This window comes from Glossina fuscipes, unplaced genomic scaffold, assembly GCF_014805625.2.
Source record: "Glossina fuscipes isolate IAEA_lab_2018 unplaced genomic scaffold, Yale_Gfus_2 2, whole genome shotgun sequence".
Taxonomy (NCBI): domain Eukaryota; kingdom Metazoa; phylum Arthropoda; class Insecta; order Diptera; family Glossinidae; genus Glossina; species Glossina fuscipes.
Genome location: NW_023998416.1, coordinates 34844457 through 34867629, shown reverse-complemented (window position 1 = coordinate 34867629; position 23173 = coordinate 34844457). Strand labels below are relative to the sequence as shown.

Genomic DNA, 23173 nt, shown 5'->3' with positions numbered 1-23173 from the left:
ATTTCTATTTGAAATAGAAAATTTAATTTAAATGAATTTCTTGCTTTCACAAAAATAATTAGGTGCGAAATCTATTAAGACCAAGACATTTTTTCCTTTCTTTTTATTACAGTCTAGTAACTCTCCGCCCAATCTGTTTGATATAAATCATATGTTTTAGATTATTTTATTTTAGCCGCCACTCCGGTATTAAACACACGTCTGCTTCGTTTTGTAAACTATGTAAAACAAAATTGAAAAAAAAAGATTGGATACGAAATGTCCCAAAGAAATATTACGTGCGTTGCAGCGTTAATTTTAAATCAATCAATAAAAAACATTCATATTTCTAGGTCCTTTTTTAAACCCAAGGATACATCAGTAAATTTGAGAGATGAAGTAAAAGCATCGAGGTAAATTTAAAAGAATTTGCAAGCATTTGAATAGTAATTAATATTACTTAAATTTAAAAGGTCGTTTAAAGAAATTAAAGCTAACTCACCCGATGAGAGGCCGGCTAAGAAACTTAAACTGGACGTGGAATCGGAAGTGGAAAAGCCAAAAGCAGTCTCACTGGTCACGCTTAATGATGAGAAAATTGATATTATATCCAGAGAATATAACCCGGCCAAATGTCGTTACCATCCACTTGACGACGCTCCGTGGAAGAAAGGTGAAAGGTACATGCGATGTGCTCTTGTCTGTTTATCTATGTAAATGTTCCAGTGAACTGTTTGAAGAGAATATTTGACAATCATTTTTATAAACTCAAATATCCCTAATATTCAGGGTGTTTTGGAGATGCATAGAAAGAACATAATATCAATAAAGTATTTAACTTCCATCTAGTTTATCGTTTAAAAAAAAACCAGCCGGTAGTCTTTAAAATTCTCGATAATTTTGCATGTATTTGTATAAAATTTGGTCACTTTAGAGCGTAAGCGCATATATGTTCTCAGTAATTTGTATAGAAATTCCAATTCATATTTAGTTGCTAGTGCTCAACTTACTTTAGTTTTAGAATTTCTCGCTTTGGTCTAAACAAATTAGAATAATAATTACAATTTTATAACTTGCAGCACTCCTTACCTGGCTCTTACACGTACTTTCCATTTAATCGAAGACACGAAAAGTCGACTAAAAATGATTGAAATTTTAGGAAATTTGTTCAGTTCCATAATTTTACTGAATCCAAATGATTTGCTGCCTAGCATTTATTTGTCTATTAATCAATTAGCGCCAGCATATGAAGGTCTGGAACTTGGCGTAGCGGAAACAACGTTGATGAAGATAATATGTGAAACGACGGGACGTAAGTTGGATTTTATTAAATCCCAAACTTATGAAATAGGCGATTTGGGCATAGTAGCGGAGCAATCAAGAATGGCACAACGTATGATGTTTAAGCCGGCTCCTCTAACAATTAGTGGGGTTTTTAAAAAACTTAAGGATATAGCTAAAGCACCGGGTAAAAATAAAATCACCCATATTAAGGATATATATATCGCATGTAGATCTTCGGAAGCTCGGTTCTTTATTAGATCTTTATTGGGAAAGTTACGTATTGGTATAGCTGAACAAAGTTTGTTAGCCGCTGTTGCTACTGCCATTGTAAAAACGCGACACATTGATAAAATTAACAAAATGAGTGAAGATGTTGTGAAAGAAAAAGCAGATGAAGTTGCTGTACTTTTAAAAACCGCTCATTGGTAAGTTACAGCGTAATTGCAAAAGCATTTCTTTTTTAAGATATTCTGTTCGCAGCCAGTGCCCCAACTATGATAAGGTTATACCTATATTGTTGGAGCACGGTGTAGAAAAATTGCAGGATTATTGTCCAATGGTGCCGGGAGTTCCCATAAAACCAATGTTGGCTCAGCCTACTAAAGGTGTGTCGGAGGTATTGGAACGTTTCGATGGCCTGGCCATTACTTGCGAGTGGAAATATGATGGTGAACGTGCGCAAATTCATAGCGAAGAAGACGGCTCCGTATCAATATTTTCGCGAAATCAAGAGAACAACACCACCAAATACCCTGACATTATAGGACGAATTAAGGAATTTGTAAAGCCTGAGGTTTCTTCATTTGTAATAGACAGTGAAATTGTTGCCTGGGATGTGGAGAACAAAATGATTTTACCCTTTCAAGTCCTAACCACCCGCAAGCGTAAAAATGTCGATATCGACGAAATTAAAGTGCAAGTATGTGTTTACGCATTCGACTTGTTGTACTTGAATGGAGCGCCTTTAGTTTCAAAACCATTCGCGGAGAGAAGAAAACTTTTGAAAGAACATTTTGTAGAACAGGAAGGAATTTGGAGGTTTGCTACTGCTGTGGATACTATGGACGTTGATGAGGTGCAACAGTCTTTGGAGGACTCAATAAAAGGAAATTGTGAGGGTCTAATGGTAAAGACTTTGGACGTTGACGCCACATATGAAATAGCAAGGAGATCACGTAATTGGCTTAAGCTTAAGAAAGACTATTTGTCAGGATGTGGCGACTCATTAGATTTGGTGGTAATTGGTGGCTACCGAGGTAAAGGTAAACGTACTGGCAGCTATGGTGGTTTCCTGTTAGCCTGTTATGATCATGACAATGAAGAATATCAAAGTATTTGTAAAATTGGTACAGGTCAGTCTCAATTTTTTTATAGTTGGTTACGCATCTCTCAACAGAATTGGTTTATTAGGTTTTTCAGACGAAGATTTACAAACTCATGCAGACTTCTTTAAAAATTATACTTTACCGGCAAAAAAGTCTTACGTTTGTTGCGATAGCTCATTAGAGCCAGATGATTGGCTGGAACCAGTGCAGGTATGGGAAATAAAATGTGCTGATCTCTCTCTTAGTCCCATACACAAGGCTGCGGCAGGGATTGTTGATCCTGAAAGGGGCATTTCATTACGTTTTCCACGCTTCATACGTATTCGAGACGACAAATCAGCCGAAATGGCAACTACTGCTCAGCAAGTGGCCGATATGTATAGTTCTCAAGATCAAATTAAAAATCAGCAAAGCCGTAACGTTAAAGCTGAAGATGATTTCTATTGAAGTTTATTAAAAAGATTGAATTTTGCGACTATAATAAAAGTTATCGATTATGCTGCTTTTTCAAAGAGAAGCTGCGATTTTAAATAATTTGCTAATTTTCTTAATCACGTAATCGATTCGAATAGCGCTTTAGTGCAATCTCCAGCAAAAGTATTTTTGATGAGATGATTATTGACCCTGAAATTTAAAATAATATAATTGCAATAAAACAAAAAGTGTATTTTTTAAATTATGTTCCTTTGGGCATTTAAGGAATTTGTTTACCGGCTAACAATACAAAAGCGCTAAGTGTTCCCGATAAATTAACAGGGTATACTGTGTACAGATTCTGACAAGGCGGCTTTTTTGGTCGGCGTTGTCTTAGCAAGCGTTGAATTAAACCTACTTCTTGAGCCTGGGTCACACTGGAAGTATGTAATATATGTAGGTGCATTTTTCAAAAAGTTTGTAGCTAATTATAATATATAATATAGTATACGTGCAACTGAAGCATGTATGTATTTATATATATTAATGAAACTAAAACAACATAGAGTATATAAATATAGAGATATCAGGATTAATTGCATTTAATACATGATTTCAAGGAATACATTTTGTTATGACTTACATGTGACGAAATATTTCGGTGTATTGACTATTCTTGTGTACGATCCAATCCATTAACGCGGAACCCAGCAAACCGGATACAGCACGTAAGTCACAAATCTCAGAGTCTGTAAGAATTTTAGCCAGCTCAGGATAAACGTCAACTTCTTCGCAGTGGAAAGCATATCCGCCTTTCTTTAAGTATGGTATAGCCGATGAAAAATTGGTGTAAACGGGCAAATCGTGAGGGTCACGAGGGGGAAGTACTTTTTTATTTAATAGTTTAACAATACTGGGCGCTTTATTTTCCTAATATTTTAGGAAGAGGAAATAAAAAGAGAAGTAATTTTTTTTTGCTGCTTAGTGTTTTCTCGCATCTTAACTCACTCGAAATTTTACTTTATAATAACCAATATCTTCGAAAGATAAACGGAGAGGACTGGATATGACTTCATCTACGGTGGAAGGTCCTTTATCAGTGGAACTTAATAAGCCTCCAACTACCGAGGATGTATAGTAATTATACATAACCAAAGAGAACAGAAACGAAGTAAGTGTAATAACACGAGACGAGGCTCCACTTGGAACGGGGTCTACACCTTGTTAAAAACATTACTATTTGTATTAATATTATGTTATAGTATATATATATATATATATATATATATAATTATAATTATAATTAATTATGTATATATATACAATAATTTTTTTACCTTGTTGACATATCGCAGCAAAAATGTTAAGAGGTATTATAAAACGACCACCAATTCGTTTAAATACTTCCACGTTGCTGGTGGTTATTTTACTTAAATAGCTTTTTACACGCTCCTCAACGATCCAAACTAAGCCGACCATGTTTAGGATTATTAGAGATCCGAGCCAAACATGCTTTTCAAATGGTGCCAAGAAGTTACCTTTTTTACTTTGCGCATGCAAATCCGGAGTGTAAAGAAACAAGAAGGCAGTATGGAATTTCCAGCCTTGATGTAAACTATCGAATTCGGCAAAACGATTTAAGCGCGGATAAGCTGCACTCGCACCAATGTCAGCCTCGTTGCGTTGCATTATACCTAGAAATCCCAGTCGGTAGCTTGAATTATCTAAGTGTCCCGCCCAACCGCGGGCATTGCGAAATTCGACAGTGAAATTTAAACGATGTCGTAAAAGATTAAATAGTTCATAATGGTATTTGGTAAAAGCTGAAACACCCGGATCTTTGCTTGAGCGTGACAAAATTTGTTCAATTTGATCATTATCGGTTATATTGTCTTGATCGATCTTTAAAGGGAAAATATAAATGTAAATAAAGAATGAGATCTATATCCCACATCCACTTACCACCGTAGCACCTCTAAGTTTTAAACCTTCAAAGTCGCCTCTATAACGTATACCTCGTATATCATTTATATCATTCTTTGTTACGAATTGAAGGGTCTCGTTAATGTATGTGCCTTTTGCTACTAAATGCATTTCGAGATTAGCTTTTAAATGACGCCCTTTCGAATGTACATCCCACCAAAGTAGATAATGTGGCTCTTCATACTTTAAAAACACAATTTGGGCATTAGGTCCTAAATAATTGAGTCCCGATTGTTGCAAATGGCTAAAGCAGTTATTATTATGAAAATCCCACAACAGCCATTGATACGTCTTATTGAAGTAACGGAATTGTGATGCTTCAAAGATAAGATTTTGCGTCGTTTTACACTCGCAATTGAGAATAATTGCTGTTTTAGCATGAGATCTATCCTGTTCGCTAATCGCTTTTAAAGTGAAATTATTCGTTACGTCATAAATTTTAACGAAATGATTCCAGTAAATTAATTGCCGAGCAATAATTTGAGAATCTACACAATGCATTAGTGAATAATGAGTAATGTTCAGTGCTCATCTAAACTTGTATACCTTTCGCGTTGCATGTAAGTAAAATCGTATGTACAGTTTTCACCAAATTCAGGGTATAATTAGTTATGATGTACGACTTTGTTAGACTTGTTGTTCGGGGGACAGCATATGACCGGGAGGCCAATGACGTTAACCAAAGAAATTGAAACCAGTTTTTCATACTCTCAAGACAGACTGAGACTCCAGGTGCATGATACACTGGCTTTTATATGCTTAAGACTTAAAGCCGTGTTAAAATCGGTCTCATTAATATTAAAGTTTGATTGACAGGCAAAAGTGCTTCTTTCTCCTTATTTTTTTCTTTGCCATTATCTGAAACTCAATATAAATTTCGTTTTCTTTTGCTATAGTGTTAATGATTATGCAGGCAATTACCGGCTAAGTGGAGAGAACAGCGATTTTCCGTAGAAAAATAAAAAAAAAAAACAAAGTATTTTTTATTAACATAGCAAACGCTATGTTTTATTACAAAAGCCGCGCAATTCACCTCTCCTTCAAACACTCGTAAATATCCAAATATTAGTGTTTTTCAATAATACTCGTCATTTATCTATAATGACGAGGTCTTTACGTGATTATTTTCACACGTACGAGTTTTTCATGTTAATTTGTTTGAATTAAAAATTCAATAAACACCGTCGGCTGTTTCTTCCTTTGCCTTCCTGCATTTGAAAGGGCAATATGCCAGAAACTCGTTCAATGACGACATTATCACTAAGTGACTAAACGAGAAGAAGAATAAAATTGAAATTCAATTAATGATATTTATTTTATTTTATGCAGTACATATGTTGTTAGGCTATTTTGATTACATTATTAAAACTATTAGGCTCAATATTTAATGGACTTTTATAAAATAGAGCTGTCAGCCTGTGTTGCTAGAGCTCAATGTCTTCTTCTTTTATAATAATAATAATAATAATAATAATAATAATAATAATAATAATATTTTACGCAGTACATATGTTGTTTAGATATTTTTCTAATATTGCTCTCGATGCAAAATATATCTCTCTCTACCGTTCAGCGGGTTCAGCCGATGTTAACATAGACCATAGACCAAGTCAACTTTCTGAATCGCTCCAACGACATTATTATAAAACATGCAATGCAATAGACGGCACGGACGGCCCAGCACACAGACTTGTTTTTTGCCTTCCAATCTTCAATGCAAGCAATTCTTTGGTCCTCATTTATCGCTTGTTTTTTCATAAATTTCGTAAATTATACTTTCAATCGTATATTTCCATTTTGAGCTATCGATCGATCGATCTCACAATCAAATTCGCATCGTAGATAATTTTTTATGTGTATTGAGTTTCTACGCATTACTTCCCAGCATATAAATGCATAGATTTGAAGCTTGTTTATCATCCGCTAGCTATGCACAATCCACATTTTCATATTCACTCATATGTATTCATATATGTTCAAGTACATGAAAAGCTATGAAAAAGTGTGAAAATTTTAAAACTTAAATGTTGATATGTGAACATATTAGTAAATATATTAATAGTGTAGGCAAAGTATTTGCGCAATTCAACACCATATATATATATATATATATATATATATATATATGTATATAAATATCTTTGATTGCGTACAGATATCGAAAGGCTGTGTACCACAATCGTTTAACATTTGATTAATTTACAGCTACGGACAGCAGTTTACATACACATAAACAGAATAATAAGTATCTGTTTACACAAGCTTAACGCTATATATGTATTAGTATTTGCATACAGTATCTACAAAACATTCTTTTTTCTGTGTCATAAGCAGTCACCCACTTCCCTTCGAAGACTTAAAATTAAGTCGACAAATAAGTTACAGCCACATTTTTTTCGGTTGCGTTTTTCCTCTCGTGTGTATAATGTGTGTGATGATGATGACGATGATGATGATGATGATGATGATGATGATGATGATGTACATACATCGCAAACACAGCGCACGCGCACATGTGTATGAGTGAATGAATGTATGTTTTTATGTATATATGTTTGAATGTGTATTCATTATTATCTTTAAGTATTAAAAAAACCGGTATGTAATTTGGTTGTTGTGTTTAAATTATTAAAAAATCTTCATTGCATATTTATACCGTTATGTGTATGTTTCGTTTGATTCTCCTCTTCATGTTTAAACTTCGCTTCGACGGACGGCCTCTCTTTAAACGAGCCAATACAAAAATGTTGACATTTTTATGAGAATACCCAGCCAGACCATCGTGTACGAAACGGCTGATTATTATTAAAATGTGTTTTTAAATGATGCAGAATTTTTGAATTGATTTTATTTATTTTTGTTTTATTTACTTTTGTTTTTTGTTAAACCAGAAAGAAAACAGGATATGAAAGCCTTTTATAAGCGACGACTGGGAAACTCTGATGATATATATACATACAGATACATATATTGTTGTATGCTTTAATAATGAGTTGTGTGCCTCCGTTATTACCGATATATGTGAATGTGTAAATATATGTCTACACTAAAGCTATATACATATTTATGTGTACAATAAATGTTATCGATCTTCGTCATATTATGTGTGTTCTGCGATATGCTTTTCTTGTTGTATTTTTGCCGTCTATATGCTATGTGTATGTATGTATGTATGTATGTATTTATGTACATATTTAGTTATTTAGTGTATATATATATGCATTGTATGTAAGGGTTACATACTCAAGCGTATGCTTGTCGTTTTGTCTGTCTGTTCTATCTATATGTCCCTACAAACGTCCATGCCCGCGCCCGTCGGACCACTTAGTCTGTCCTTTCGTCGTTCTGTATGTCATAATATGTGAAACTCTATATGTCATTAATCAGACTACACTCTGAGCTTCATTTTAATCTATCAAGGCAAGTAGCTGCCTGCCCCGATTGCGGTGTTTGCGACGTTGACTGAGAGGTGTTTACATTCTCAATTGCTGCTGTTGATTTTGGTTTTTGTAATGTTGTTTTTGTTATTGTTATTATTGTTGTTATTGCTGTTGTTGTTGTTGTTGCTGTTTCTGCGCTTTTTTTTTCTACTTGTGGTTTGGTTTTCATCTCCATCGGACGAGAGTACATGCAGACTATTTAGCTTCAACTTGTGAACGGCAGCGAGAAGCAACGGAATGTACATGTATGTATAAATATATATGCATGACAAGTATGTACGTCGTACGTACGTACATATATACATACATACATATGTATGTTAGTGTTTAAGGTAAATGCGATCGAGTTGACAACGTTAGTAGTTATTTTATCGTAACGCTTGTCGGTTTCTTGAGTTTGAAAGCGGAAATACACTTTTTTAGAGTTGGAATCTATGCAAGTATGTCTACATTATAAATATACAACATTTTTATATATATGTGCTTATAAGCGTTTGTCTGCGCATATTAAAATGTTACATGTCTATTATTGATCCCATTGATAATTGAATAAATAAAATTTCCAAAAATTGTTTATTAAAAATTAAAAGTTTTCTTATTCTCTGATCAAGACAAGTGAATGCAAATGAGAGGATTGCTTAAAAAATTAAAAAGAAAAATAAAATTCAAAAATGCTTTAGTGATTTAAATTTAAAACGTTTGTAATAACCTACGTGATTTATAGTGTTCCGCCGGCAATCGCTTCAAATCGTCAAGTTGTTGTGCCATTGATTTAAAAGTGTATGTCTTTTTTTTTCATTTTTGCACGTAAGCTTGCTTTTTATTAATTAGATCTTACCTCGTAGTCGTTTTCTACTACGCACTGTTCAATCGGCTTTCATCCAATGAATGTAAGAATTTTTTTTTTGTTTTTCTTTAAAGTTGTTTATGTGATTGGACGATAAAGATATAGGGATTTGTATTAATTGCTTTCGAAAAACGAACATTTTGAGTAAATTTTTCAAAAAAAAGGAAAAAAAAACCTTACATCGAAAAACAAGTTTTTAAAGTTTAGATAATTTTTTTTTTTTTATAACTCACAGTTAAATGTTTTGCTCGTAAAAAATTCATTTATTATAATAAAGAGGCGAAAAATAAGGGAATGAGGAGAATAAAAAAAAAAAAAGAAAACAAAGACAAATACTCATCCTCCTCCTCGTACTTGTCAGCAACTTTGTAAATTTTATTTTATTTATATTTTATGTCGTCTGCTGTCTCGCTACGCTACTCGCAAAAAGTATGCATAAGTAGTATGTGAATGTCTTGTTCTTCTCAGCGAGCTACAACCGCAATTTAATGAAAATCTGTAGCCAAGAAAAAAGTTTTTCTCAACCCGTGTAAAAGTTTCGAAATTTATGCTTAAGACGACATTCATATGTAATTATTTGTCCGCTAACACACGCTGACCCATGCAATCACGTTTATTCTCTTTACTCAACATTATGCTGAACAAAAATTTAGTTGACAGAATAATGCGTTACTTGATTCCAGGTACATTTCAAAAATCATTTGCAATACTGTACAGCGGATGTTTCTGCAATGACGTTCGTTTCAATACATCATTTCAGCAAATACAAGCATTTCCGCAATCTAGACGGGGATTCATTTCAAAATAACCAAGAAAGAAAATTATATTCGGCCATAACCGAAACTTTCATGTTCACTGCCCCCCCCACCACACCCTCAATCTAAAAAAGAAGAAAGAAGAACTAAATATTCCTAATGTATAATACCGGGTGGGCATTGAGGATTTTTTTCTGTGTTCAGAATTTTAAATTAATTATGAACAAATGTTAGGCAAACGCTATGCTATGCGTATGTATATATAAATGTTATTTATAATGCTTCTCGAAGGCAAAAACGACTAATCACATCGGAAAAGAAAAGAGCACTTTAGTGCACTACGGCAACAGCCAATCATCTGGCCAAAGTTTTGTATAAAGTATTTCTATATAATATTTCTATTTAGCAAGCTTCTAAGGCGTTAACAGAAGGCACTCATGTCAACACTTTTGCAGTAAGTAATTTTCTACTTATACAAAAGTGATTTGTATCTTCACATTTGTAGTGCGAAAACCCTTTTATCATCACCACGACGAATGCTGAATACTTCAGTTAAGATGGATACTAAGTGGGTACTTCGTGATAAGCATACGCTCAATGCACAGAGGGACATTATTTGCTATTGATATTAAAATAACTAGAGCACGCTCTATGTGAGGCCTGCAATAATTTGATAAGCTCGCTAATTATTTATAGTTCAGTTCGGTTGTCTGTTGTCCGTTCATTACTTCATTACGTTGAAAGAAGAATGCTTGGGTATATTTTTTCTTCCCACGTGCAATATAGCCATAACCATCAATCATTATACTTTCAAAAAATCAGTGCAAAATTGCTAACAGGAATATATTTGGTTACATTACTCAAATCAACGCGGTCTTTTCAGAACTAATTCTTGCTCCACATATTGGAAGTCATTTATTTCAATGCCGCCATACGAAAGGCACATATCACCATACTCCATACAGTTTCTTTTTGTGTACACTTAATGAATGTGGCGATAGTTTTATTAAATGAGTTGTACCTTTGGTTATTCATACCTTCTGCAAGTAACTCGCTTTGCATCAAACAGCCGATGGGACGGAATTAAGAAATATTTGTCGTACTCAAGGACCACTGTGCAAAAATTTCAATTATATACGTATCCTAATTTCTCGCCCAGACAGAACTTTTAAAAGCAATCCTCCGAAGACAAAATCTTCTTATTACCAAATTCTTTCCTAGCGTAAGTTACAAATTTTAACTTATGGGGTAAATTTAATAATTGAAAAACTTCTTGTCTGTATGCCTGCAATTACGTTCGGTTTCTACTTTGAGAAGACACCAATTATTTTCAATTCCATATTTCCATTCAACTCGGTGAGTATTGTTATCACGAACTGCTGCCCTATTGCTACAGTTACTTGCAAACTCATTGCTGAGTACCTGGCAAGTGATCCCGTATTTTCTGTGATTTTTGCTTCTCTGCAGCAAACGAAGTAAAGATCGTTGCAGAAACTGAAGCGTATTTTGAACCTCTTCAGAAATTGTTTTATGTAAAAGTCATCGAAAATTTGGAGAGAATTGGACTGATCATTCTTGGACGGACAAGGCGATATTAATGAATAAAGAAGGATTTTGAAAACATAAAAATTTTCTTTACTTAATACAAGGAAGTACGGGCGGATGTGTTTTATTTTATTACACTCTACTCATAGTGGCTACGTTATACTCTTAGGGTATTTGTTAACTTAACTTAATGAATGGAAGAAAAGTTCATCGTTCTTTTTATCAATATCGAGAAACACTTTTCTTATATATTAAATGATTTCTTTTTTTTTCCATTTTAATCGATTTTGGAATCTCTCTATAATTTCTGGGACCCCTATGTGAAAAACTGGGCTAAGTTGTTAGCTTAGGCCCGTTTTACAGCCAGCTTTACTAAGGGAGCTGTGTGGAGAGCGACACAAACGGTAGTTAGACGAAATAAAATTTGGAATATACTCTGGTTGCAGCGACCTGCTCTACCAAGGTCTCGAAATATTTGTTGAGCCATTAAAGAAACTTTTCGCTTGATATCGTCGTAACGGAAGATGTCGTCTTTAGCATTAAGCATTTCTGTGGATTCTGGTCTCAATTACGCGCTCTAAGCGAGTGTAAAATCCATTAATTTGGGGCACTCAATTAGAGATTCCTTTACATTTTTACTAAACTCAAGGCATTAACTTACGTGGCCTCACTCCGGGCCATTCCATCCTTTGTGCAGCTTCATCCATCGTGTGTGATCTATTTTCCATCGTCCCTCATCAATTCCTTAAAAGGAGCTCATTTTCGTTTGTTTTCATTAGTGATTCGCAGGCCGAAGTTGGATTAAGATACGGTATATATAGCGGACACACCATGAGTTTGCCCACAAGTCTGCGTAGAAGTTGTTAGAGGTGATATGACAAACTGTAAATTGATTTTTTCAAAGTTTAGCTCAAATTGTTCAGGAAAATAATAATTTCTCGGGTTTTCCCTCTTTTTTTTTGACACAGAACTCTACCTGTCTAAAGATGCAAAGATAGATGTTGCCTACGCATTACAGACGGAGACAATTTGTACTATGGCGTAAAGATTACAAACAGCACTGTGAAGAAAAGTCTTAATTTGACAAACGTTCACCGACGAAGTAAAAAATGGTAACGACTAACGTTTATACATACATCTAGCATATAGACTATTGTTCGTTAAACTTTTATATTTTGGTTTTCAGCCCCCATGATCGTGTTGTTGAACTAAGCTTTTTCTTGTTTTATTTTCTAGTTGCCTTATACGACTGCTTACGTTGACTCGTCTTTCACACAATGTTGTAAAATGAATGGGACTGACTGTATGTCGCAAGTAACCGTTTAACGGAAATGGTTTAGAAAATTTAGGGAAAAAGGATTGGGCAAAATCTTCAGAGGCTTTCAGAATTTCAAGTTTGAAAATTCAATAAATTTTCCCATTTACATAGCAACTTACCACCTGCAGACCCATAACAGATTTCGACAGATTAGGAAGCACGGGCAGTTCTCAAAGCTGCACTGATATTTCTCCGCGAAGTTTAGGAAGCCATATCCAATTTGTAGATAGTTTTAGTTTCTTGCTTCCATGATTCCGATCGTGAAAGTCTTTAAACCGTCTAGTTTAGGTATGGAATTATTTCTATTATATTGGTTTTGATAAGTATGCCTAGGTGCTATAAGAGTAGTGAGGATATTAATATGCGACTGACTGTAAGAACGTTGCCTCTTTTCAAATAGTTTGAAATTTTTTTCATACATTTATGAGCGCTTAAGTTGACTCAGGCCTACGTACATCAAAATTTGCCGCAAAACAAGTGTAACATATGTATATATATAAATATATATATATACTCTTTTGTTGTCTCTCAACTCAATACAGGTGATGGATATCGAAAAATTCGGCCCAAGCTGCACATAACTTCAATCCTGTTTTATATTTACGTGCACACGTATGCATGTATCTCATCGGCATTTAAAGTTTTAACCCAATTTAATATGCGCTGCACGCGATACTTCTTAAAGAAAACATAAAAAACAGTCTCCGGTGTACAAAACCAAATAAATATGAAACATACAAAACTTGTTACAAGTAAGCAAAGACAAAAATATTTATATAAGCCTGAAGGAAAAAAACAGTTTATATTCGCCTCGAGGCGAATCTTCGATACCCCCCACTTCAAGTCAAAACAAAACATTCGAATTTTGAAGTGTTTTGCGTAACGTGGTTAATTCATAAGGGGCAGTTTCTAAGCTTATCAGGCTTATGTTCAAGCTTGATCTGAAGCCATTAACTATCGATATATATATATATATATATATGTGTATATATATATAGATTAAGTTATGTACCAAGTTTCAGTTTGCAGCTAATGTGAATTTCTGCTTACTATAAATGAGAAGATTTACTTTTTACACTTAACATGTCACCGGCCTTTATAAAAACGACATGATTTAAAAGACATCGTTTGAAAAGATAGTTCTCAGCGATTAACGGTTACTTAGCGATATCTTGCCTTTAAATTTACCAATCTTTCTTTCTTACATTTCCGCTTTTACATCTTATTTTGTTATTTAAACGTGCAAATGTTTAAATGAGAAACACACTTAATTACTCTTTTAATTTGTCAGGATCGAGCAAGTGTCTGTTCGCGGTAACGAATCGTAGTGTGCGCAGACGTACATGACTTGAGTGCAAGATCTCAATTTACCGCCGTTTAATATGTTTGGTACTATGATATGCTTTATACAATTGTTTGTGATTTTTTTTTTTTATTATTTTTTTATTTTTTTTATACATATACTCAATAATTAGTATGTAGAGTATCTCCGATTTGCCGAAGATAGAGTGCAGACACTTGAGTAAATGGTTGAAAAAAAGTTTTTAAAGAAACGTTGAAAAACTTTAGATAAATAAAAGCTCTGTGTGAAACTTGGCAACTTGAGACATCTGCACTGAACTACACAAATTGTATGAGAAAATTACTGTACTCTCCCCAAGATAGATTAAGCGTATATGTTCCAAATAATTTGTATAAAAATGCCAACCATGTGAGAATAAGCGTCCACATTTGTTTACACTTCTCAATAATTGAACATGTGTTTGTATAATCTATTCGCGCTGACGTTGCGGAAGAGATTTATATGATAACTAAAAGGAAAATAAAAGCAATGCATTTATGTTCACTTATTTTTCAGTTTAGGAAGGAGCCCCTGACTACTTAATAAGACGATAATCAAGCGATCTTTGCAATTTAAATGCCTTAGTGAATTATAATTTGCAATACAATTATAGAATGATCAGCTATCTGGAAAGAGCAATTGAATAATTTTTTATTGCTACAGCTAACGTGCTTTCAAATATCAAAATGTACCGCGCTTTAAAAAAACTTTTAAAGATCTCGACAGACAACGCCTATCCACTATAGCCTTGTATCACATTTTGTACTGGGAATCAGTTATATTCAGTTCTTAAGGGTTCCTAATCCATAGAGATATGCATTATAGACTGGATTACCGCTTGAAAAGCATCACCTGGAAGCTTTTGTAAAAATCCAAAACTCCCTCCCTCCTTCTAGAGAGTTGGACGCTAAACAATGTCATAGAAAATGATTTGAAGAAGGACTGTACCGCACGCTGTATAGCACAAGCAGTACTTTCTCTCTCTCTCTCTCTCTCTCTCTGTTCATTTTATTATCATTATGGTTTATTTCAGTGCACATAATGTTCACATAATAACAACTTACATCTGCTAAACACGTAAATACATGCGTGCGTGCGTGCATGCACATTTACTACTCGCAGCTGTTTCTTTTAATAGGTTTTTGATTGCTTTACTTGACGAGTTATCGTCATCGTCATATTCAGACAGCAACTATCCTGTTATGTAAATGCCTTGTGAACTTATATTAGTTTTCTTTGAAAATTTTCTACGCATACATAAACTTGTAAATACATAATTCGACTTGTCTTTACGCGCGTTTTATAAGACGTAAAATTTATATCATACACAGGCAGGTGTAATTATAGCCGTCAAAGTCATAAGTGCGCTATCTAGCCATTGCCAAGAAAATTACTATAGGGCCATATGCCATTGACTTATTTGTATCTAAAAAATTTGCATAAATGAGCCCAGAGTCCAAACTTACTGAAAAATCGAATTTAAATATATTGACAGATTCGAACATTTTCCAATTCGTCTCACTATACCGAATTCCTTATTGCCCGTTTCATTCGCGATTTTCCCAAAGGACTTACTTGCTTTTGGTGGCAGCAGAAGTGTTTCTTTTTTTCAATTTATTCATCTTTTACTCTTTCTACATTTTTTGATTCTATTAGGTATTATGACATTAGGTTCAACGAGTTTCGCACTTTTGTGATTTCGTGGTTATAAATAGTTTAAGGCAAAAATCAGTTTTTTTAACTTTTCTTGTAGGGACTTCGCAGGGAGTTCGCAGCTCTATAGCAAAATATTTTAATCTAATGCAGGATTATTTCGCAGATGTACCTCGTTTTTGTTCTATGCAATTGGGTCAAGATGCATTTGCCAAACATCCGCTTTCTAAATATATCGTTTTTTTTTCTTCATTGACACTCGAACTACTGCAAGTCTCAATTTTAGATACATATGCTTTGTTGAAATTATACTTTGCCTACAACAATTTGAATACTTTGCCAGATTGGCTGCAGGGTCGCGTAACTAGCAATTTTATGTTGATTGCAAAGATACCTTTTTCCCCGTACGCAAGCCTTCTACGATACGAACGTTGTTGGCTATTGAGGGCCACCATAGTGTGATTTGTATGATGAGACTTACATGAGACAGTCATAGATGCACATAGATGAAACCCACGCTTAAGAAAATTTTGTGTGTGAGGAAATCTCCCCGAATTAGGAGAGTTTCGTAAAAATGCTGTTGATACAAGTGCACAATGCATGAATAGGAAATTGCTCGGTCAGGAAATGGAAAAAGATCCCGATACAACTTCTTTACAACAGTCCGACTCTCTGATAGTACCTGCTGTAACGTAAGAACTAATTCAATGAATAAATTAACGCCTAAAGAACGTATGGACCGTTTAAGCATATACGTGGAAGCACCTCCAATCAATCTATCTCCAGTATTAATGGTGAAACGACAAAAGAACTGGCGGCTATCGGGCTTAAGACGTACTCGTACTAGTTCAAAGTAATAACAATGACAATAACGAGAATTAATTTTACATGTCTTCTTGAAATATATTTAAAGTCTGACCTGCTCTATGATATAAAGTTAATGGCCGCAGTATGTTTTCCAAGCATGCTGTAGAACTCCTCATAAATGCTTTGTTTCTTCTTCGTTTCAGGTCGATCATACATTTAATAGAAATGTTGCGTTCTATTTTTTGGCGTCATGTCTATGCGTATGCATTTTTTAATTGTTAATTTGTTAATTTTATTAAAAAATTTATTAAAAAAGTTTTCTTAGCTCATATATTTTTATGCTTTGTAAGAAAAGTTTTCAATCACTCTAGTTTTTCCCCTTCCAAAAGCAAAATACAATAACTTCGTGCCTACAGCTATTTTTTTCTCAAATTCACGTAACATGCAGAACCGTAAAACTATCTCCCCAAGTTCTAGTATCCCTCATGGGTCGATATGACCTTTTTAAGCTTAAAAAAGAAAATGGTTATAAAGCATGTAAGGCTCCAATATATTTTGATGAATTTTATTCATACATCCGTAATCAGTTTTTCTCTGCTTGGTCTAGTTCTTACCCATGGCGTACACTTCCTCGCCACCCTAATGGAATAACACGAAACAAGACGCAAAGTTTTTCCGAAAATTTATGACCCCGAAATTGGTGCGGATCATCTTAATGTTAAGCGCAAGAATTATTCCGATCGATTACTATTATAGGGGCACAATTAACGCTGACATTTTAATTCCATAGCATTTTCTTCATGAAATTGCAAATACATTTTGTTTTCTCCTTTTTCTTCTTCTTCTTTTGCCTATAAGACGATTTGACTTTTAGAAATCGAATAATAAATTTTTGAATAAGTTTTTTATAAGAAAATTCATTGACTTGATTGATTGATACTTTCAGATAATACCAAAATCTCAACTAAGTCGAATAGTAAATTTGCCATTAAAACTTCAAATATTATTGAATCTCTATATTAATAAAGAAGAAGAAAAACAAAAACGATAACAATAATGATTGCAGCTACGACTAATGCGCTTACACAACAAGTAAATACTGCATTAAGTAGAACTATAGACGGAGGACTCGGAGGACTCCGCCATGATGTTGTTGCAGATGTGCGTACCAAACAAGTGCTACGTGAAGCGGTTGATGCCGTTGTGCAAAGCTTTTCCAATCATACACGAGGCTACGGTCGTGGTAAGTAAAAAAGAAATCAGATCGCCTTTTCATCCTTTCTTAATAAGAATTCCTTTGCTCATTAATATAACAAAAGAAAAAACTTTTAGGACATATTTGCCCTCATAGTAATTTTATATCTTGTTTGTAATATGATTCGAAATGTTCTCATAGTCAATGTCTAGTTTGTAGCAAAATTGGAATTCCTATGTAGATATGTTTTCAACTATACCAAGAATATTTGATTACACTTATTAATTTTTAGCTGAGCATCTCAACTTAGCCGTTAATGCAAAATAAATTCCGCTTAGGGAGCGTTCATGATTTACCGCTAGTAAAGTTTTTAAAGTTAACCTGGTAGACCTATCTGTAGATATATTCAGGTAAGGAATGTCATTTAACATGGGTTCAAACACACTAATGCAAAGTCCGAGATGCGCTATGAAGTTTATATTCGCAGTTGCTTAGAATTGACAACCACTAAAATATCGACAAGGCAGATTTTATATTTACCTTCAAGATTTTTGAGAATGGAAGCAGACTCTCTTTGCTGCTACTACTACTAGCTACTAGATTACTTACTATCTTAAAAAATACTGACAGTTATAATCGAAGGTGTAACTAATTTTGAAGTGCTAAAACGATACAATCGATGTAAGCATGCCATGATTATTTAAAGGGTGGAAACATCCTATAATTACCTGTTTTTATTATATTATTTCTCACCTTCGCAAAAACACAGAAAAGAAACATTGTGTTATATACATATATATATACATAGGTACGTATTTAAAAGCGCATAAGCATAAGTTGCGAATTACACCTTCGTGCAATTTGGCTTCTTCTCATGGACGATTTGAAAAAGCTAAAAATGATATATACCTATACTGAAATGTTCATAAAATAGTAACAAATACGAACAAAATATTTATTCGGTCCAACGTAGAATTTTATAAGGCGATGTATCGTAATGGCATCCATACGTTTTTAGGTGGCTTTGTACGGGAATTTACAACGTTGTATAATAAAAATTTGATGGGGAAGTTATAAACTTATGCCGTTCTATAAGGTATGTTACGGAATTCTGCAACGTTGAAGAATTTATTTCCATTTCTACAATAATGGTATGCGAAATTTCAAGTTAAGCCGACAATTAATCGTTGATGGATTAGTAAACCCGTTTAAAATGCCAACAGTAACATTATCCAGAAATGGGCTTCCATCCAGTAAGCCAGGAATTTGTAGCGAATTGCGCGAATAATATTAAGAAAGAATTTAACAGCAAAGTTAAACTTGTAAATTAAAACACAGAAGAGGTGTTCCTTAAAAAATCAATGGTAGGATTATTTTTGTTGATTTTTCCGCTAAACTGAAGAGAATTCGTTTCTAGACAAATTTTGTAGTTAAAACGCAGTTACTGGCCTTAATCGAGAATATATAGAGAGTTCTAGGAGAATGTAAAAAGGCAAAGAAATCAGATCGTAAATATAAAAAGTTTTAACCTGCAATAGCTTGCTTTCTTCTTACCTAGCGATTGCAAAAAAGAGAGAAAAAGTAAGATCCGGCTAAATAGATACTGAAAATTACGAAAAGTTAAATCGATATTTATTGCAAATGGTTTTATATTAATAAAAAATTTGACGAATTTTGTTTAGCTTTTCCTTCTAGTTTTCTAGCTATTGTACCCGTGACGCTGGTGGGATGTGTGGACTATGCACGAACGGATATTGCTATATCAATTTAGAAGTTTTGGTTATTTAGGCATAAGTCTACTTTAGAGATCTTTTCTATTATTCCCCCTCGTGTTTTGGCGGTGGACATGAAAGCGAATAACAAAAAATATCTTTTTTTTTAGTTTTATTTCTGCTTTGCTGAGTTTAAATTCAGGTTTGAATGAGAACATTTGCTGTTGTTGTTTGGATGCGATATATGGGTATGTATTTGTTGCATTCGTAACTAAACCAAACCTCTTTTAGTCTGCATAAAGTGTCGATTGAGCGCTGGTCGTTGCCTTTGTTTCTACGGGCTTTTAACTATACAAACGAAGTCATACATATAAATATGTTTTTATATATTCATATATTTCTTTGTAGTGCATAGATTTATTGTAGGTTTGATATTGAATTTAGTAAATTTGCTCATCTACTGGAGCACAAAATCGTTTAACATTTAGTTGAACCATTTAGTGGGATATTGAAGCATATTTGATTAGTGCAAAAAAGGAGGAGAGTGGCTTGAAGAAAAGCAGAAACTGAAATTTTAATCACTATCCACATATATACATATATATAAAAATAAATCATAAAGAAAAACCTAAGAGACGAGTGAAAATAAATACAAAGAAAACGAAACGAGTTTATTAGTAGTCTTTTGTTCTTTTTTAAACTTTTATTTGTATATGCTTGTGTTTGTATTGACATGACGTTTTATGTGTATTTGTTTTGATTGTACTATACGTATACAAAAAAGAAACAGAAAAAAAATCGAGGATCTAAAACACACCAAGAGTATTCAAATCGGGAAACTGCAAACTTCAAAGTATACGTGTAGAGTTCACAGTCGCTTAAGCCAGTCTTTTTATAATCTCGATCATGTTTGTGCCTCTTGTATAGACAATAACAGAAAACGAAAAACTTAAGGCACAAACTAAACTTTCATCATATGATTTTCAAAATAAATACTCGCAATGTTACATGACTTTTGTTTACTATGTAAAGTTTGCTATCATAAGAAGTTGGATAATTTTGTGATCTATAGAGACATGCGAATTTAATATGTGCGCGAATCATTCATAAATCATATATCAATAAATTTCAGAATTTCTTTTTCAATTTCCTAAATTAGAAAGTCCAGCGTATTGTATGCGTCGATTTCCGAATCATTATTTTTATATAAACATATATATATATATATAGTAATAAGCAAGAATATATATGTAGATAACGATGAATTAATTACATTATAAATAAAAACGCAAGCGATCTCGTGTGCCTATTAAAAAAATACCAAAAGACTTGAAGATGATGGTATATCCAGAAGATCCCTTTTGGGCTTTGCCAACCATACCTGGCTTATATGACGAGAATGATTATCGTGGTAAGAATCCCGTTCAATATGAATTTTTTTTAATTTTGCAGATCATTATTAAATCTACGTTACTTCTCTCTTCAAAACTTTATCACTTACTGCCTTATATGTTACCAAAGCGATTTGACATTTCTCATTTGAATTTACATTTATAGGATTTACATTTCATAAGTACATTTTTCTTTACTAAATCCCGTTCTACGTTTTTTTCTAATCTTCATAACTTCCCTATAAAATAAGGAAATTAAGGAGTGGTACGCTTAACGAACGTGTCTATAGTTAAGCTAGTAGGCACTATTTGCCTTGTTAGGGTCGTGCTAAAACATGTGGTTGCTCACGAGCAATTCGCGGGTTCATCTGGTCAAGGGTTTATACGACTTTGATAGATGTCTTGTTTAACTTTCTATCCGGTATTAACAGAAATTGGTAAAGGAATTTATTAAAGAATACAAACGTACTGCAGAAATACGTCTATCTATTTATTATTTATGTATATGTTTGTTCAACAGAAGCTATGCTCTTACTTGCGATAGGATTTAACTTAAGAGAAACAGAGCAGCTCCTTTTCCTATTGTCGTACCCTGATTAGTTCTTTATTGTTCCGGAAGTTACTGGAAGCGATGATATTGATTTCTTCATAACTCTTTTTTTTTTCTTCGTTTTATTTCCAGTCAATGTTGTTGAAGCCTTACAAGAGTTTTGGCAAATTAAACAAGCCCGCGGTGCTGACTTGAAAAACGGGGCGTTAGTGATTTATGAATCGGTACCATCAAACAGTCAGCCGTATGTGTGCTACGTCACCTTACCGGGGGGCAGTTGTTTTGGCAGTTTTCAGGTGCACTCTCACATTACGTTATCATTAATAACAACTCAAACAATAATTGAAATTAATTAGTTTTATTATTTCTATAAATTTACATTCTAAAATTAATAATTAAAAAACAAGCTCAATATAAACGCAAAATTTATAAGACATTAATGTTTTGTTTAGAATTGCCCCACAAAAGCTGAAGCACGTCGCAGTTCGGCAAAGATAGCTCTAATGAATTCAGTTTTTAACGAGCATCCATCGAGGCGCATTACCGATGAATTCATAGAAAAGGCAGTGCAAGATGCTAGAGCATCTTTCAAAGGAAACCTGAAGGAAGGGGACGGTCCAGATACGGGAATTGGGGCCTTCAGGTTATCTATTACTTTTTAATTTAATTTCATTTTATCTCATTTATATCGGAAAATAATTGATATTTTAGGTTTATGTTGGAAGCCAATAAAGGGCGTACCATGTTGGAATTTCAAGAATTAATGACCGTTTTTCAACTCCTACATTGGAATGGCTCATTGAAGGCTATGCGCGAACGTCAATGTTCCCGGCAGGAAGTTGTGGCCCATTATTCAAATCGTAGTTTGGACGATGATATGCGCGCTCAAATGGCTTTAGATTGGATTGCCCGTGAACAAGAAAGTCCCGTGCTTGGCTTAGAGATGGCACAAGCTGAAAGGGAATTAGAAACGGCGCGTTTAGCTGGACGGGAGTTAAGATTCCCTAAGGAGAAAAAAGATATTCTGATGTTGGCTCATAACCAACTAGGCGGCAATGCTAACACTACCGGCATTAACTGTTAATACCGCCATTAACTAAGAAAGAAGTACTTCATTCCGAGTCATAACTTGGCTCTTCAATAATATATTTATATGTACTTATGTTATTTTGAACTGAAATTTATAGATAAACTTATTGACATTTACAATTAAGCTTAGTTTAGGGATTTTACTGCAAATTTTAAATACGCCTTCTCAATTTGTTTAAAATACCAAGACTTAATCGGTAATCTTTTTATAATAATAAACATCAAACTGATCTCGAAATTATAAGAATTGTTCCTGCGATTATCGAGAGTTTCGTGTTTAAATATATTTTTATTTATTTATTTTTTTTTTGTTAATTGAGTTAACTCTCTGGGACATTTATATTATGTTCGTCATCTTGCCATAAATTACTTTAAATATTAGTCACAAAAAATTCGCTAAGATTCTTTAAAAATATTTTTAAATGAGCGGACATGAAACAAAAGCAAATGATATCTTGAATGAAGGCGTCTATTGCCCTATGCAAATGTGAACTGATTTAGAACTGATTAAGAAATTTAAATTTATACACATTATTTTTCGTAA

The 23173-nt window shown here is 33.8% G+C and overlaps 3 protein-coding genes across 9 annotated transcripts; 2 read left to right on the top strand and 1 right to left on the bottom strand.

The window, feature by feature from the left end:
* Positions 1–167: 167 nt before the first annotated feature.
* Positions 168–3250, top strand: LOC119633254 (DNA ligase 1). 2 transcript variants are annotated; one of them, XM_038026703.1, is made up of 6 exons: positions 168–278; positions 333–392; positions 453–659; positions 1059–1688; positions 1744–2615; positions 2674–3250. In XM_038026703.1, exons 1-6 carry the CDS (start codon positions 259–261, stop codon positions 3033–3035), a joined length of 2151 nt encoding a protein of 716 aa, XP_037882631.1. In that variant the 5' UTR covers positions 168–258; the 3' UTR covers positions 3036–3250. The 2 variants fall into 2 exon arrangements, with proteins under 2 accessions (XP_037882631.1, XP_037882630.1); XM_038026702.1 differs by having other exon boundaries at positions 168–392.
* On the bottom strand, positions 3136–9193 carry LOC119633610 (ionotropic receptor 75a). Its single transcript, XM_038027229.1, has 7 exons — positions 9139–9193; positions 4965–5302; positions 4340–4904; positions 4011–4222; positions 3646–3932; positions 3300–3439; positions 3136–3212 (listed from the first exon to the last, which is right to left on the bottom strand). The coding sequence occupies exons 1-7, from the start codon at positions 9191–9193 to the stop codon at positions 3136–3138; spliced, it is 1674 nt and encodes a 557-aa protein (XP_037883157.1).
* Positions 8582–23141, top strand: LOC119633927 (protein limb expression 1 homolog). 6 transcript variants are annotated; one of them, XM_038027762.1, is made up of 6 exons: positions 8891–9205; positions 9271–9315; positions 17639–17935; positions 21673–21836; positions 21993–22183; positions 22252–23141. In XM_038027762.1, the coding sequence occupies exons 3-6, from the start codon at positions 17749–17751 to the stop codon at positions 22622–22624; spliced, it is 915 nt and encodes a 304-aa protein (XP_037883690.1). In that variant the 5' UTR covers positions 8891–9205; positions 9271–9315; positions 17639–17748; the 3' UTR covers positions 22625–23141. The 6 variants fall into 6 exon arrangements, with proteins under 6 accessions (XP_037883688.1, XP_037883690.1, XP_037883691.1 ...); XM_038027760.1 differs by lacking the exons at positions 8891–9205; positions 9271–9315 and adding an exon at positions 8582–8865; XM_038027763.1 differs by lacking the exon at positions 9271–9315.
* Positions 23142–23173: the final 32 nt, after the last annotated feature.

Coding starts and splice junctions, on each gene's coding strand:
- LOC119633254 (XM_038026702.1), top strand. CDS start 259: ATGTCCCAAAGAAATATTACGTGCGTTGCAGCGTTAATTTTAAATCAA. Junction 393..452: donor GATGAAGTAAAAGCATCGAG/GTAAATTTAAAA, acceptor TAAATTTAAAAG/GTCGTTTAAAGAAATTAAAG. Junction 660..1,058: donor CCGTGGAAGAAAGGTGAAAG/GTACATGCGATG, acceptor TATAACTTGCAG/CACTCCTTACCTGGCTCTTA.
- LOC119633610 (XM_038027229.1), bottom strand. CDS start 9,193: ATGGCACAACAACTTGACGATTTGAAGCGATTGCCGGCGGAACACTAT. Junction 4,223..4,339: donor TGCTGCGATATGTCAACAAG/GTAAAAAAATTA, acceptor GTTTTTAACAAG/GTGTAGACCCCGTTCCAAGT. Junction 3,440..3,645: donor ACCGAAATATTTCGTCACAT/GTAAGTCATAAC, acceptor ACATACTTCCAG/TGTGACCCAGGCTCAAGAAG.
- LOC119633927 (XM_038027760.1), top strand. CDS start 17,749: ATGATTGCAGCTACGACTAATGCGCTTACACAACAAGTAAATACTGCA. Junction 17,936..21,672: donor TACACGAGGCTACGGTCGTG/GTAAGTAAAAAA, acceptor TTTTATTTCCAG/TCAATGTTGTTGAAGCCTTA. Junction 22,184..22,251: donor ACGGGAATTGGGGCCTTCAG/GTTATCTATTAC, acceptor TTGATATTTTAG/GTTTATGTTGGAAGCCAATA.